Here is a 13,504-nt window from a genome sequence, read left to right as displayed (position 1 = left end):
TGAATTGGCATGTCAGAGCAAAATTAAAATTTTTTCTTTCTCAGGCAAAACCAGTCATCACAAGAACGTAGGGTCTTACAAAGATGCTATGCAGAATTAGTCTTCAGGTGCCATTTGTGAGGCCTTTAATGTTTTTCTCTTTTGGAAAAGAGACGCTTGCCTGACACCCACGTCTCATGACTACACAGACTGTCGCCTCACCCTGCACTGCCGAGAGCGCTCCTACAGGTTTCTGGTGCTGCTGGACGTTAAGTGCTTCCTGCCTACTTAAGAGGAAATGAGCAGGTTCTTCTCCGGAACAACACTTCCAAATTAGGAAGTATTATGTCAGGATGGCGGGTGGAAAGGGAGAGGAGAGGAAGGGGCAGAAGCCAAGGAAGCGCTTCCCAAGAGGACTGGCCCAGACTCCCTGCTACTCTGGCAGCCTGGGTCTCCTTCAGAGGCAAGCTCCCTGCCCCCCCACTCCCGTCTGCCTCATCTGACTCCTGGGTTACTGACTTGCTCTCTGCCTGGTACCCTGTCTCTTACAGAGCAAGGCCTCTGTTTATTAAATATCATGAACTCCTGCCTACTCAAAAGGGAGAGTTAGGCTCCGCCTCTTGCTGGTTTGACAGAGTGTCTACCTTCTTGGCTGTGTGAACTCCCAGGCTGTCTCCCCTTCTCTCTTCTCTATCCCTTGATTTCTTACCCTCACCCTTGTTTTCTCCTTTCCTTCTACCCTGTATCTCTTTTGTTCATTCTTCACATTTGTTGAAGGCGTTCTCTGCGGTAGCTACTGAGCAGGAGTGGCACAGGCCTACAGTAAAGAGCCACACACAAGTCCCTGTGCAGGGGACCGGGAGCCTCTCCTTTTCTCCCTCTCTATTTAAAATGTGTGGTTTCTACATGTTCATTAAGCCCACAAGGCGGCCTTCAGAGCACATTCCCAGCTTCATTTCACCACCATTGCTAACTTCTATTCTGCCTCTTTAAATGCTTAGCGGAGATTTTGGTGTACTGGGCACATTTTTAAAACAGCCTGCTGAAGAATGAACAACTGAATGAATGAATGAATGAATGAATGATTGATTGAATGATCGGTGATAGCAGCTGATGGTGCTGAGCACTGGTGATGTGCCAGTCATTTCACACACGTCTGTGCAGACGCCTTTTCCATCCCAGTCCCCACACAACCACCTCGTTAGACGACCTGGGGTCCAGAGGCTAAAGCATGTAGTTGCACAGACCAAATCCCCTGAGGCCTGAAGACCACTACTGAGACCATGGCTTTAATTCCCCTGCTGGGAAACGTGCCTGCTAAGCCAGAGGCTGCTTGGGGTTTTATATATATATATATATATACACACACACACACACACACACATTATGTGTGAGAGCATGAGACAGCATGAGCACACACCTTGGTCCCGTGCCTCTGGGGAGGTCTGCATCACTCTGTCAGTCTAACAAATCCAGCTGACCTCTGGCCCAGCCCTTCCCGGCTCCTCAGGCCAGGGCTTTAAAGGACCTGAGGCATTTCCACACAGTGTCTGTTTCCTCAGAACACAGGTCTTCAGCAAAGGCATGGGAAAGGGCAGAGAGAGCACAGGACATATTCTGGAATTCAGGTAATGAGCTGGAGGGTTTTAAATCAGAGACAGCTTTGGGACAAGGAGAGAATCTCATGTGAACTTAGATGAGACTTGACGCATGGGTCTCTGTTCCACTGCCGGCACATTTGAAAGGACAACTCTGTGCCTGGCGCAGTTATGCTTTAACCGGTCCCCAAAGATAAGAGCCACGATGTGGCCTGTGAGCTCCCAGGGTCAGAGCAGAGGCCGCAGGAAGCAATAACAGCAAAGCCTCAGCAGGGCCTCTCAGGAAACTCAGTTCCTGCTTCTTCTCCGAGACCCTCACTTTAATTGAAATTAAAGTATTTATTTTTGTTAATTACTACAGGAAAGCTGGAATGAATTTTGAAATACAGCACTGAGGTTAAAAGGGGATTTGAAAAGTCAGCCTGGAACTTCCACTCACAAAAAGGAAGGCTCTGCTGCACATGGCTGTCGGGGCTTTTTCTGGCAGGGTTCCCCAGAGCGAGGGGCGGGGGCTGTGTTTGACCTTGAAGGGCTGGATGTTCCCAGGGGCTGCCGCACCCCACAAGTCTTGGGAGGAGTTCAGAGTGAGAGGCGGGAACTGGCTTGTTTGTACTCTGTTTTGTAAATCTCCTGTGGAAGAGCTCATGGAGCAGTGACTTAGTGAGCAAGGAAGTGGAGGAGGCGAGGACGAGAAGGCCGCAGGGTTCTTGTGGAGCAGAGGGTTTTCCTATCAACACTATTTTGTTGTTGCTGTTGTTCAGAAGTATTTATTTAAAGCAAGATCAGAAAGAGGCTTAAGGTTCATCATCTTCAAATTAACCCACTGTAGAGGACTATCTGCTTTTACAACTGAGCAGGCCATTCCTCCATTAACATTATAAGTCCTGCTCTTGCAAACGAAGCTAGGCATTCCTCCTCTGCAAACAGGGAGGACAAAGGAGCCTATAAGACAGGCCTCAGTTGCAAATAGCAGACCCTGGGGGCTTGTTTATATGTAAACATCTTGGAAATTCAGAAAGTCAGGGAAAGATCAGAGAAACAACAATGTGTCTGGCGACTTGCTAACATTCCACAAACGACGGTATAAAATAAAGCAGAGCATGTCGTTCGGGGCGGCCGCCATGTTTGTCTTGTCTCGTGTTGTCTTGTGTGTTCATTCCTTTGTTCAAGAAACACGCGGACCCCAACAACCCACCTCTACCAGAACCATGCTAAGACCAAGATCACCATCACCCTTCCCCTGGGGGTTGGGGCTCACCCCTCACCTCCACTTTGGGTTGGTCCTGAGGCAGGCAAGGCCAGACACTCCTGACCACAGCTAGGGAGAAGGTGAGAGGCCCCGCAGGGCTTTCTGGGGCCTCATCTTCCAGGATCCCCCTGTATAAATGATGGTGTTCTCCCCTCAACCTTTCAGCCCTTGGGGTGCAGGTGGGGAGGGCAGCCCCACCCCAGAGACCCACCCGCAGCTGGTAGAGGTAAGGGATGGGGTTCGGGGGACTCCGAAGCTACAGATCTGATGGCGTGTTTAAGCAGAGTGGCCACCAGGAGAAGCCTCCGCTCCTGCCTCTGGACTCCAGACTTCAGAGCATCTGTGGCCTTGAGCTCCCCAAAAATGGAAGAGTCTGTTCCTTGGGCCATCTTGTCACCTTCCCAGGCGGGCACAGAGTAAGTGCTGGACCTTGGAAGAGGCAGGAAAGTGTCAGAATGTCCTATTCCCAGACAGAAGTGGTGTAGCATGGGCACCCTTGCTGTTCAGGGAGGGGGTGCTGCTGGGACCCCTATCCTGAGAGTTGTGCTCTGAGCTGGGGCATCCGTGCAGGCTGAGAGGCTGCGCCATGGAACTGGGCCACTTGGATCAAATCCTGAGATCTTGGCAAGTGACATGAACGCGGCATGCCTTTGTTTTCCCATATGTAGAATGGGTTAATCAGAGGGTGGAATGAGTTTATGCAGAGACAGCACTTGCTTAGACAGCACCCATGGAGAGTCCTGTGGAGGTGCTCGTGATTGTCACCATTCCTCTAAATGCCAAATCTATCTTCTCTTCTCCATCCCTTTTGCAGCGACCTTGAATTTGGCCACCATCTTGCCTTTGTTATGAGGCTCCATGTGCTTGGCCTTGAGAGGTCCACCCCTCCCTCCCCAGTGTCCCTTACCTGGTGGCTTCCTCCCTGTCCTCAGCATCTCCCAGTCAGAGCCATTTCCCCACCCTTGAGCGCCTTCATGCCCTATTCACAGCCAACTCTCACCTACAGAGGCCTCCAGGACAGGAAAACGACCTGTCACGCTGTTTGGTCTGCAGGACTCAGGGCTCTGGAGAGTGAGGGGCCATCTGGCTTGTTCACTGCTGCCTTTCCAGAGCCAGGGGGCTTGGCTGACAGACCCAGTCCATTCGGCCTCGGAGCTCACCCTCCCTGCGCCTTGCACCGTGGCTTCACGACAGCTGCGTCTCCTGCTCTGATCTGCTTCCCTTCCTGCTCTGTATTTGCTGGCAAACTTGGGGAGATAAGAAATTTTGTCTTACTTCTATATGTATTTCATGTGATGCTTAACACTAGCAGGTGCTTAAGAAATAAATAGTGAAAATGTCTAAAGATGATGAATGTGCTTCAACAGCACTGTGAGCTTTGGCTTCTTAGTGACATACTAAAGTGATCATTAGGTTAAGTTTAGCTACAACCCTTTGTGGAACATGCAAGAACAAATAAAAAAAACCTCACATAACTGAAATCTCTGGTCCTTGGACCTAGGAACCCACAAAGCTGTGTGATGTGAACGTGCTGGGTAAGTCATCCTCTCTGGCCCGGTGCAGATGGGAGCAGGAGATGCAGGGCTGAGTCATCACCCTAGGGCCACAGTTAGTCAGCAGGGGTAGGCTCTGCCAAATCCTCATCTGAGGATGGGAAAGCCATGAGGGGAGGGAGTAGACCTGGACAACGAAGGCTGGAGCCCTCTGGGACCTGCCTTGAAGCTGCATTGGAAGCTACATAGAGCAAGCCAGGGTCTCTTCTCCATGACAGCCTATCTCCACCAACGCACTGTGGCCCTTCCTCAGCACTCCACCCAGTGTCACTTTCACTCTCTCACCGTCCTGCTTGTGCACTATGACACACACACAGCACGATCTGTCAGTGTGGTTTTCGTGACCTGGTGCCTAGGAATAGGCCCCAGTGGCCTGGAATGTGCTGGCGCCACCAGCGTGGAGTCTCCTTCCCTGTCTCCCGGTGTGGACGGGATACCCAGGCCCACTCAGCTCTTCTTCCTCTCCTTCCCATTAGCAGCTCACGGGCACTGGGGCCTCTTGTCAGTAGGGGAGCCGTGAAAGCGCCTAGGGCTTTTTAAAATGAACTTGGACCAAATTAAGTAGCCCACGTACTTGAAAAAAGGAAGCTTTGAAGTTTTCTTTGATGTTTATCTGCATTAAATTTTACCACATAGATGGAACGAAGTATATTTTGGTGCTTATAGATTTGTGGTCAGAGAGTGCCACTTGTAAGCCAGTTTCATTCTGAGAGCCTTGCCCTGCGCTACCGTGCATAGTTCCCCAGGCCTGGTAAACTGCCTCAGCACTGTAAACTGTTATTGTTTGCTGTACTACAGAACCACATCATTGTCTGCCTGAATACTCAATTCTGTGAGACTATAATCTGCATTAGGTGATGAGAAAGCTCTGTTGTCCAAATAGTTTGGAAGAATGTGAGATGAGTTGCAGTCTGAATGGCAGGACTCTGCAGTCCTGGGCATGGGAGGCTCCACGGGGAGAGGGCGGTGCAGGAGCAGGGCTTTCCAAACGGCACGGATGACGGGATCTTTGGATGATTGTGCTGTGTGATTTATTCTGGGATTTACTAGCTGGCTTGTAAATCCCAGGAAGAGTAGACAGGTTTTCTTAAGTCTAACTTACTCCTAGTGCGTGAAAGCCACCGTGATCTCCTGCGTGGGGAATTTAGGAGGCACCTGCTCTTTCTGGCTGGTAAGCAGGTGGTGCCGTCACAAGCTCCTGAGATGGTTTTGCATGTGGAGAACAAAACCCATTTTCCCTGTAGAGGGCAAGGGATGTCTCTCTCATGGTCTACTGGTCTCATCCGGATTCCTCCCAGGACACCTCTGCTTTTTTTTATTCTTTCTTTTGTCTAGTTGATATCATTTTATGTAATCTCTTTAGCAGTTTAGTCAGGACAATGAAACCTGCATAACAGTGGCCAGCTCTCCCATCAATATTTAGAAGAAAACTTCCCAAGATAGTTTGTGCCCCTGTCAATCAACACAGGACATTTATAAGCCAATAAATCCCACTTTGAGGATGCCAGGAGTTTAGTTTCTAGTTAGCCACTAAGTGTTTCTGGGTAGTTTTACTTCAAACGTTTAAAAAGAAAAATTTTTAATACTCAGATACATTGTAAGTAACCCAAGAGCAAATTTCTGTCTTTACAATTTGGGGAACCATTGTTTTAATTTCCCTCCGGGGACAGCCGTTCCATCATTGCAGCTATTCAAATACAGAGGAATGAGATTTCTTTTGTGAACTAAAAAGCAAATCTAACAGAGCCAAAGTGTTAACTACCCATAATGTAAAAGGACTTCAAATCAAAATAAAGCTAATCAAAGTACAACAAACACAAGAATGGCTTTAAATAACAGGTTGAAATTGTAGGTAACATTATGTAGAAAACTATCATGGAAAACTTTCAGGCCCTGGAAACTTAAACTCAGGCTTTCAGTAACTTCTGCTTAAATGGGACCCGCACTAAGTGAGTTCTCTGTAATGGCACTATTATATTCGTTTGTAGAAGGCTAATTTTTGGGATCAAATAAACCTCCACTTTTCTAGGCCAGGCCGACTGGAGTGTGAGCGTGAGAAGGAGGGCCAGAGAGCAGCTCATGAGCAGCGGAGCTCAGGGAGCAATGGCGGGCGTGTGACGGTCATGCTGAGCTAGGGAATGAGGGTTGGCGCAGATGTAGATTAGGAGGACGTTTCTGGGTATATTTTAGTGGCTGCTCCAACCTAGGTCAGCCAAAGGGGATCTAAGGAGGAAAGGAACACTCAGTGGGGATCAGGCGTGTGCTGGGCCCATGATGGGCAATGCCAAGGGGCTCACTGCCCTCCCTACTTCCCAGAAAGACAAGGTGCAGAACACACTCCACAGCCGGGAGACCAGGCGCAGAGAGGCCAGCAACATGCCCATGCTCACACGGCAAATGTGCCAGAATCCAGATCTGAATCCAGTCCACTGGAGTCCTGAGCCCGTCCTGTATTGGGCGAAACCTGCCAAGACTACGTGCCCCTTAAGGAAAACGGTCACGTACGCATTACACATGGATGGCCTGGCCACCTCTCCACCATGTGAGGAGTCACCTTTGTGGACCTGGGGGTTACTGGGAGACGATTAAGAACAGCTGGGGACTGTTGGCCCCCTCTGATAAGTGGGGGAGGGGCAGCTCCCACATGCAGGGCTGGGTTCGGGGGACAGCCAGGGTTCACCTCCTGGTTGGGACAGGTAGGCACAAACTCAAGTAAGCCATAAACCAACCAGATTTTCTGGGGCAATATGTGCGAAGAGAAAAGTAAAACCAGGTGATAGAGACTGCCGGGCAAGGAGGGCAGTGCTCTCCATTCCCTGCTTCAGATAACCAGGAGGAGAGCTGGGGAAGCAGGTCTGGGTTCCAGGTCAGGGTATGAGTGGACCTAGCTCCACACACAGCAACACCTGCCCCAGGCTGACCACCCGCTCCCCAAGACAGTAGGTTGCACAGTGTTCCCACATTTCACGTCTACCCAGAACTATAGAATGTGATCTTATTTGGAAATGGGGTTTTGCAAATCTAAAAATCTTGAAATGAAATCATCCTGGATTTAGGGTGGGTCCTAAATGCAATGACTGGGATCTTTTTTAATATATACATTTATGGAGTGCAATGTTTGTTTTGACATCTATACACATAGTGGAGTGATCAAATCAAACTAATATATCTATCACTTCACATATCTATCTTTTTTTGTGCTAAGAAGATTTACAATAGACTCTCTTAGCAATTTTCGAGCTCAATGACTGGTATCTTTATTAAGAGAAAGGAGAGGGGCCTGTGGTTGCAGAGACACAGGAAGAGGCTATATGAAGACAGAGGTTGACGTGGGGAGGTGCAGCCCCAGCCCAGGGATGCTGGGGCCACCAGAAGCAGAAAGGCAGGAAGGATCCTTCCCAGAACGCTTGCAGGAGCATGGCCTTTAGATGCCTGGCCTCCAGAGCCAGAAGGGAATAAATCTGTGTTATGTTGAGCTACCAAGTTGGTGATGATTTGTTGTGGCAGTCTTGGGAAACAAATACAGCCACACACAGAAATAACAAGCATCTCCCAATAAAAAGAGGCACACAAGATCCTCTCCCAGGACCACTGTCTAACAACGGTCATGGGAGTGTTCTACTCTGTGGCCAAAGTTATGACCATGAGAACGGCAAAAACATTCAGTGATTTTTGTGGTCAGAGAAGCGTGAGCGTTCCCCACTTCCTGGGCTGCTGGGGGCCGCCTGTGGCTGCAGCTGAGAAATCAATGCCTGATGGTGCTGGAGTGAAAGGGGCTGTTCAGGGTGTGCTGCTGTCTGGTTATCCTGGGAGGTGGTCCCTGCTTCTGCAATGCAGCCCAGGAGCTCCATGATGGGAGGGAGTGGACCCAAGCACCATGGCTCCCAGCAAGAGCCTGCCTGGTGGTGTCAAGGGCAGCTGCTGGCATAAGAGCACTCCAGATGTTTTTGTTTGTCTTCTTGTAGGTCACCTTTTACATCTGCCTGGAGCTGGGCAAACACCTCACAAGTGACTTGGCAGTACTGACTGCCACAGCTAACCAGGGGAATGCAAGCAATAAGGAGGACCTGCCCAGGCCTGGTGGGCATCTGCTCCCTCCCTCTGGTCCCTGGCACATCCCTGGACTTCCTGCCCTGCTGTCGGAGGGAGAGGAGGGGCAACAGCGTATTCTCAGAGACAGGGCCTGCCTGCAAATTCTTTAAAGTCAACGGGATGAAATATATACCCACTGTCAGAAAAAAATAGGACTTAGCAAGTTGAGTGCAAATAACTGATACAAGACTGGGATGGAGATGAGAGGGGTTTGGGGCAAAAGCAGAAGTCTTTCTGGGTCCACACAAGCTGTGAAATACCTGGCTTGTTGCTCTGTGCCTGCCTCCGGCACCCAGGCGGGGCTACCTGACCACTCTGCTCTCTCAGCCCCGCCCTGGCTCTGGAGCGAGCCTGTGGAAAGGGGGACACTTAGCCAAAGCCCCAGCCACATAGCAGCAGCAGCTGCGCCCTCTGTTGGCTCCTTGCATCTGCTCACTGGGCCTCCTGCGAGGCACCTGCTCCACTCCACCACCATCACCTGGGTCCTCCTGGCCTCGGCCTGGCTTGCTTACCTTGTCAGGTCCTGACTGGGGGAAGCAATACTCCTTCTCCACTACAAATCACCACAGTATTCACAAAGAATTCCAGAGAAATAAGAACACAGACATCAGACCAGACTGAGCACTCAATAAAGAGAAAATTCTTCAAAGGTAGCTGATTGATGAGAGTTTCCACATGCAGAGAGGACAGGCACTGATTCGTGCACAAGAAGATCAACTTGATTGGATCCAAAATAAAGGAATGTGTGTGTGCTGCATGCATGCACACACACATCCCCATGGCAAACTCTCGCTATCCCAGGAGCACAGACCACATGTGAGGATCCTGGCTCCTTATCTCCCCTCCCCGATTACCTTTGCAATCTGCACACACCAGTTGAGCAGGTACTGGGAGCCGATATTGTCCTTGTGTTCCCGGACGTAGTCCAGGAGGCAGCCGAAGGGCATGAGCTGCGTGATGAGCTGCACAGTGGAGGTGAGGCAGATGCCCAGCAGGCGGCACACATGGGGGTTGTCCACGCTGGCCATCACGTAGGCTTCCTGGAGGGAGGGAGAGGCGTGTCAGTGGGGCTTCCCATGGTGGCCAGAAGGAGGGGCACATGGACCCCTTCCAGGTGAAAACGCATGAATGGGATCTTGAGTTTTGAAATATGTACTCATGGAGGAAAAGCTGTGCCTGCAAAAGACCTAGCGCAAGGACGTTTATGCAGGGCTGTGAAGTGACAGATGCAGTGGGAGGATGCCCCTCCTGGGTGCATCCGGGGATTCCCCATGACAGAGAGGCCAAGGCAACAGTGGCCATCAGGAGCATATTGGATAAAGGAGGAACCGGAGTCACCTGATCTCTGAGTTTGGGAACTGATACTGTCTTTGTTATAAAGACCTCTGCCTCAAGGTTAAGGATGCTGTGGTTTAAAATATCATGAGGGCCTGTGGGACTGTGTGTGTGGGGTCCAGAACACCCTGGGTAATGACTGACCCTGCACATCAGGGACACTGGCTGCGGGTGCTGCAGAGGAGAGGCGATGGAGAAGGCATCCAGGGAGCACTGAGCCAGCGGGGAGAAAGGCCTCCCTTCCCCACAGGCCAGGTTTGGCCATGACTGTGCTCTGGGAAATGGGTGGGCATTTTGTCTGGGGATCCTGCCCGCAGCACCTCTGCAAAGAGTAGCAGGACAAGCTCTTTCAATGGACCAGTCCCAGGCTTTGAAATGGACAGAGCATTCAATCTATAGTGACTAAAGGCTGCCCGGCTGCCCAGGACCCATTTCTAAAGAGAAGTGGTCTCTCTGTGCTGTGCCCCCAGACTTCCTATGGGAAATCCATGATGCACTGAGTCAGGCATCTGCTGCCCGCTAATTCCGGCTGGCTGCCAAGGCAGGGGCCTTCCTTTGACAGAGCCATAAATACAGACTTTATTTTAACCCTTCTGCTATTCTTGGGCTGAGGAAGCTAAATTTATTTGCAGTCATGCACACAATGGGGCCCTCTTTTCTGTCTGAGAATAAGGGAATCTCCAATTTCCACCCATAAATTATCTTTTCCTTTAAAATACAAATGGTGGTGACCTTTTATTCAGATGTGGAAAAGAACACATGGACTGAAGCAGAATGCATCCAGAGCTGCTTTTCACATCTCAGCAATGCCTGTGTTTGAGTGTGGACTTGGGCAAGTTAGTTTCTCTGCAGAAGTGAACACACCGGGCCAGGGTCTGAGATAGGGTGCTGCTCCAGGGTGCCTGGGCAGGTCAGGTGCAACAGGCTGGCGGGAGGCAGGGTGGAGATAGGAGACAGGAGACAAAGGCAAGGTGGGGTGAGGGGATACAGACAGTCAATCCTCAGTGTCTGGGGAATTGGTTCCAGGACCTCCCTCAGATATCAAAATGTGAGGATGCTCGAGCCCCTGACATAAAATGGCACAGCATTTGTGTGTAACCTACAGACATCCTCCCATCTACTTTACAGCATCTCCTGATTACCTATAGCACCTAATACAATGCAAATGCTATGTGAATAACTGTTATGCTGTATTGTTTAGGGAATAATGACAAGAAAAAAAGTCCATATATGTTCAGTACTGTTGCAATTTTTTCCCCAGTGTTTTTGATCGTAGTTGACTGAATCCATGGATATGAAACTGCAGACATGGAGGGCAAACTGTAAATATTTACTAAAATACAAATATGCTCACACACTTTCCTTGCCCTAAACCCTGCCGTGGCCCTCCCTGTTCTTGGGAATTCCCAAAACAGCCTGCCCTCCTCCCTCCAGCCTCTGGTCCTGCTGCCCACTTTCTCCCCAGGAGAGCTTCCCTCCACCCTTACCCACGGGAGGACCTCTGTCCCCAGAACCTTCCACCTCCTCCTTCCTTAGCAGACTCTTTCTCAGAGGAGTCTTCCTTGACTCTTCAATCTAAATGAAACTCTCCTGGTATCTTGCAGTTTTTCCTTCAGAAAGCAGCTTAGGCATTGCCTGTGAACCTTTTAGAGCCACACATTCTTGGGCCCCACCCCAGGCCAAGAGGGTGAAATGCAGGAGACAGGCCCAGCCTTCCCTATGAACAAACCGTCTGGATTCTGAAGCTTGATGAAGCTGAAGAGCCACTGCTTTGGGGCACTCATCATAATCTGTCCTTAAAAGTTTGTGTGATTTAAAAAGTGCCCTTCCCACCAAGCTCTTTGAGGAAAGAACGGCTTGGTCAGCTCCTAACACACGCCTAGGGTCTAGCTGGCGCTCTGCAGTGTCGGGTCGCCTGGCACACACTTGCTCTTATATTGCCTCAAGTCTCCGCCCCGTATCTGTTGGCAAGTATGTGGCAAGTGCTCTGAGGGCCTGGACCTTTGCTTCTTCAACATTCCAGCAGGGACTAGGGCAGATCTAGGCACATACCTACTTCAAAACTGTCAGGGTTGAACTGTACTGAAGTTACGCAAGGTCAAAGACTCAAAGCAAGTCAAAGTCCAGGCCACTTTCATTCAAGACAAACAAACAAAAACTATAGCTTTAAATATTTTCTGCAGAGTGTTTAGGCTCTCTATTTTCAAGGAGAGTGTGTGTTATTTTCCTTTTGTATTCTAAACATAATGTCACAATTTTAAAGAAGAGAGATGTTTAATATCTGTGGACTCAGTAGATATTGAAAATATCCTTTCAACTCGGAGAAGTGCTTGTTTATAAAAAGTCAGAATGGGACAGGGTCAGGAAGTGTATTTTGTCTGAGGTCACCATAGTCAGAGGGTAAGCTGAGGCTGACGAGGTGAACGGCCCACCTGAGGCCACCCTGCACAGGGTCAGGTCTGGGCCCACAGCCAGGTCTCCTGACCCTGGCTCCCTCCATGGCCCGCTGCTCACCCCAGTGGTTCGGAGGCTCCTCAGGTCCTGTGTGTGAGGGCAGCCTGTGGGGCCTGTTGGGTGCTTCAGTTAACGGACTTTAGACGTGAGACACACACACACACACAGCACACCTAGAAATCTGTTTTTCATTCCCTTTCCATTGCCTACTCTAAATTTAAACTGGAGAGCCTATGGAAAAATTAATAGGCCATGGGATTGCCAGAAAGCACAAATCACATCTCTCCGCCGAGTCTGGGAAGCTGTACAACCATAACACCAAAGAAACCCTCTGGCTCTTCCTATTTTCTCAAGATCTGGTTGAGATTTGAAAACATATTGTATTCATTTGAGAGGGAAGAAAAGTCTGCAAACCAGAGCAGTTTGAGCAGCCCATCTGCTGCAGGGCCTCGCAGGGCTGACCTGGGGCTGGGAATGGGGAGCAGAGCGGGGGACGTGGGTGTCGGCCACACAGAGCCTGGAGCCCTGCCAGGCCCCATCCTACTAACATCTGATAGACCCACTGGGCCATCACTTCCTCCCCACCCAGCAGGCACAATGGGAACGCTGTTCAGTCGTGTGTCCCATTCGGTGTATGCAGAAGCTAAAGCGAGCTTTGTTCTCTGTTGTTTGTCTTGGAAGTGGTAAATGTGCACCGTGACCTACAGCAAGCATGCTTGGTATTCCACAACAATCTCCGCGGAGCCCCAGCGCCCGCAGGCTGGCAGGCAGAGTGCACATTTGGAGCCCCCATGGCTCCTGGCCCAGTCCCACCGCAGGAGTGTCCCTGAGGCTTTGTGACCTTGAAAGCCTGTTATTTTGTCCTAACTGCTGACATGACTTTTGGTTCCTTCTTTCTGGCTTGTCTCCCTCATCTGTGAACAGCTCTACCGTAAGAATTGGGGTTCTACTAGCTTTTGAACTCCTTAAGGAGAGGTGTATGTCCAGCCTTATGAATGAAGGGCAGGTGTCCCCTGCATTTTAAGAACTTTACTCATTCACTAAGCCACTGCTAGCAACATGGAACTGGGCTGCAGTGTGTGTGCCAGCCGCGGGGCCTGGTGTCTGCAGGGGAACGTGAGTATGGAGTCATTGCTGCTGTGCACGCATGCATGCGAGTCTTTGTAAGAGCACACGTGGCCCCATGAAGTATCCTGCCACATGATTAAGGTGCTATTTAACTCCCTGTTGAAATTGGCCTGGGC

The 13,504-nt window shown here is 50.2% G+C and overlaps 1 protein-coding gene and 1 long non-coding RNA gene across 2 annotated transcripts in view; one reads left to right on the top strand and one right to left on the bottom strand.

The window, feature by feature from the left end:
- Nucleotides 1-13,504, bottom strand: part of EGFR (epidermal growth factor receptor) — a 101,346-nt gene that overhangs the window by 19,977 nt on the left and 67,865 nt on the right. The window contains exon 20 of the mRNA XM_011925699.1: nt 9,326-9,511. Coding sequence (XP_011781089.1) covers nt 9,326-9,511 — 186 coding nt within the window. The remainder of the gene's footprint in view (nt 1-9,325; nt 9,512-13,504) is intronic.
- LOC105500264 lies at nt 1,508-11,055 on the top strand. Its single transcript, XR_001000004.1, has 2 exons — nt 1,508-1,607; nt 8,345-11,055. It is a non-coding gene; the product is annotated as an uncharacterized LOC105500264 (long non-coding RNA).

This window comes from Colobus angolensis, unplaced genomic scaffold (assembly GCF_000951035.1).
Source record: "Colobus angolensis palliatus isolate OR3802 unplaced genomic scaffold, Cang.pa_1.0 Scaffold654, whole genome shotgun sequence".
NCBI lineage: Eukaryota > Metazoa > Chordata > Mammalia > Primates > Cercopithecidae > Colobus > Colobus angolensis.
The sequence above is the reverse complement of the archived record's forward strand: the minus strand, read 5'-3'. Positions and strand labels throughout refer to the sequence as shown.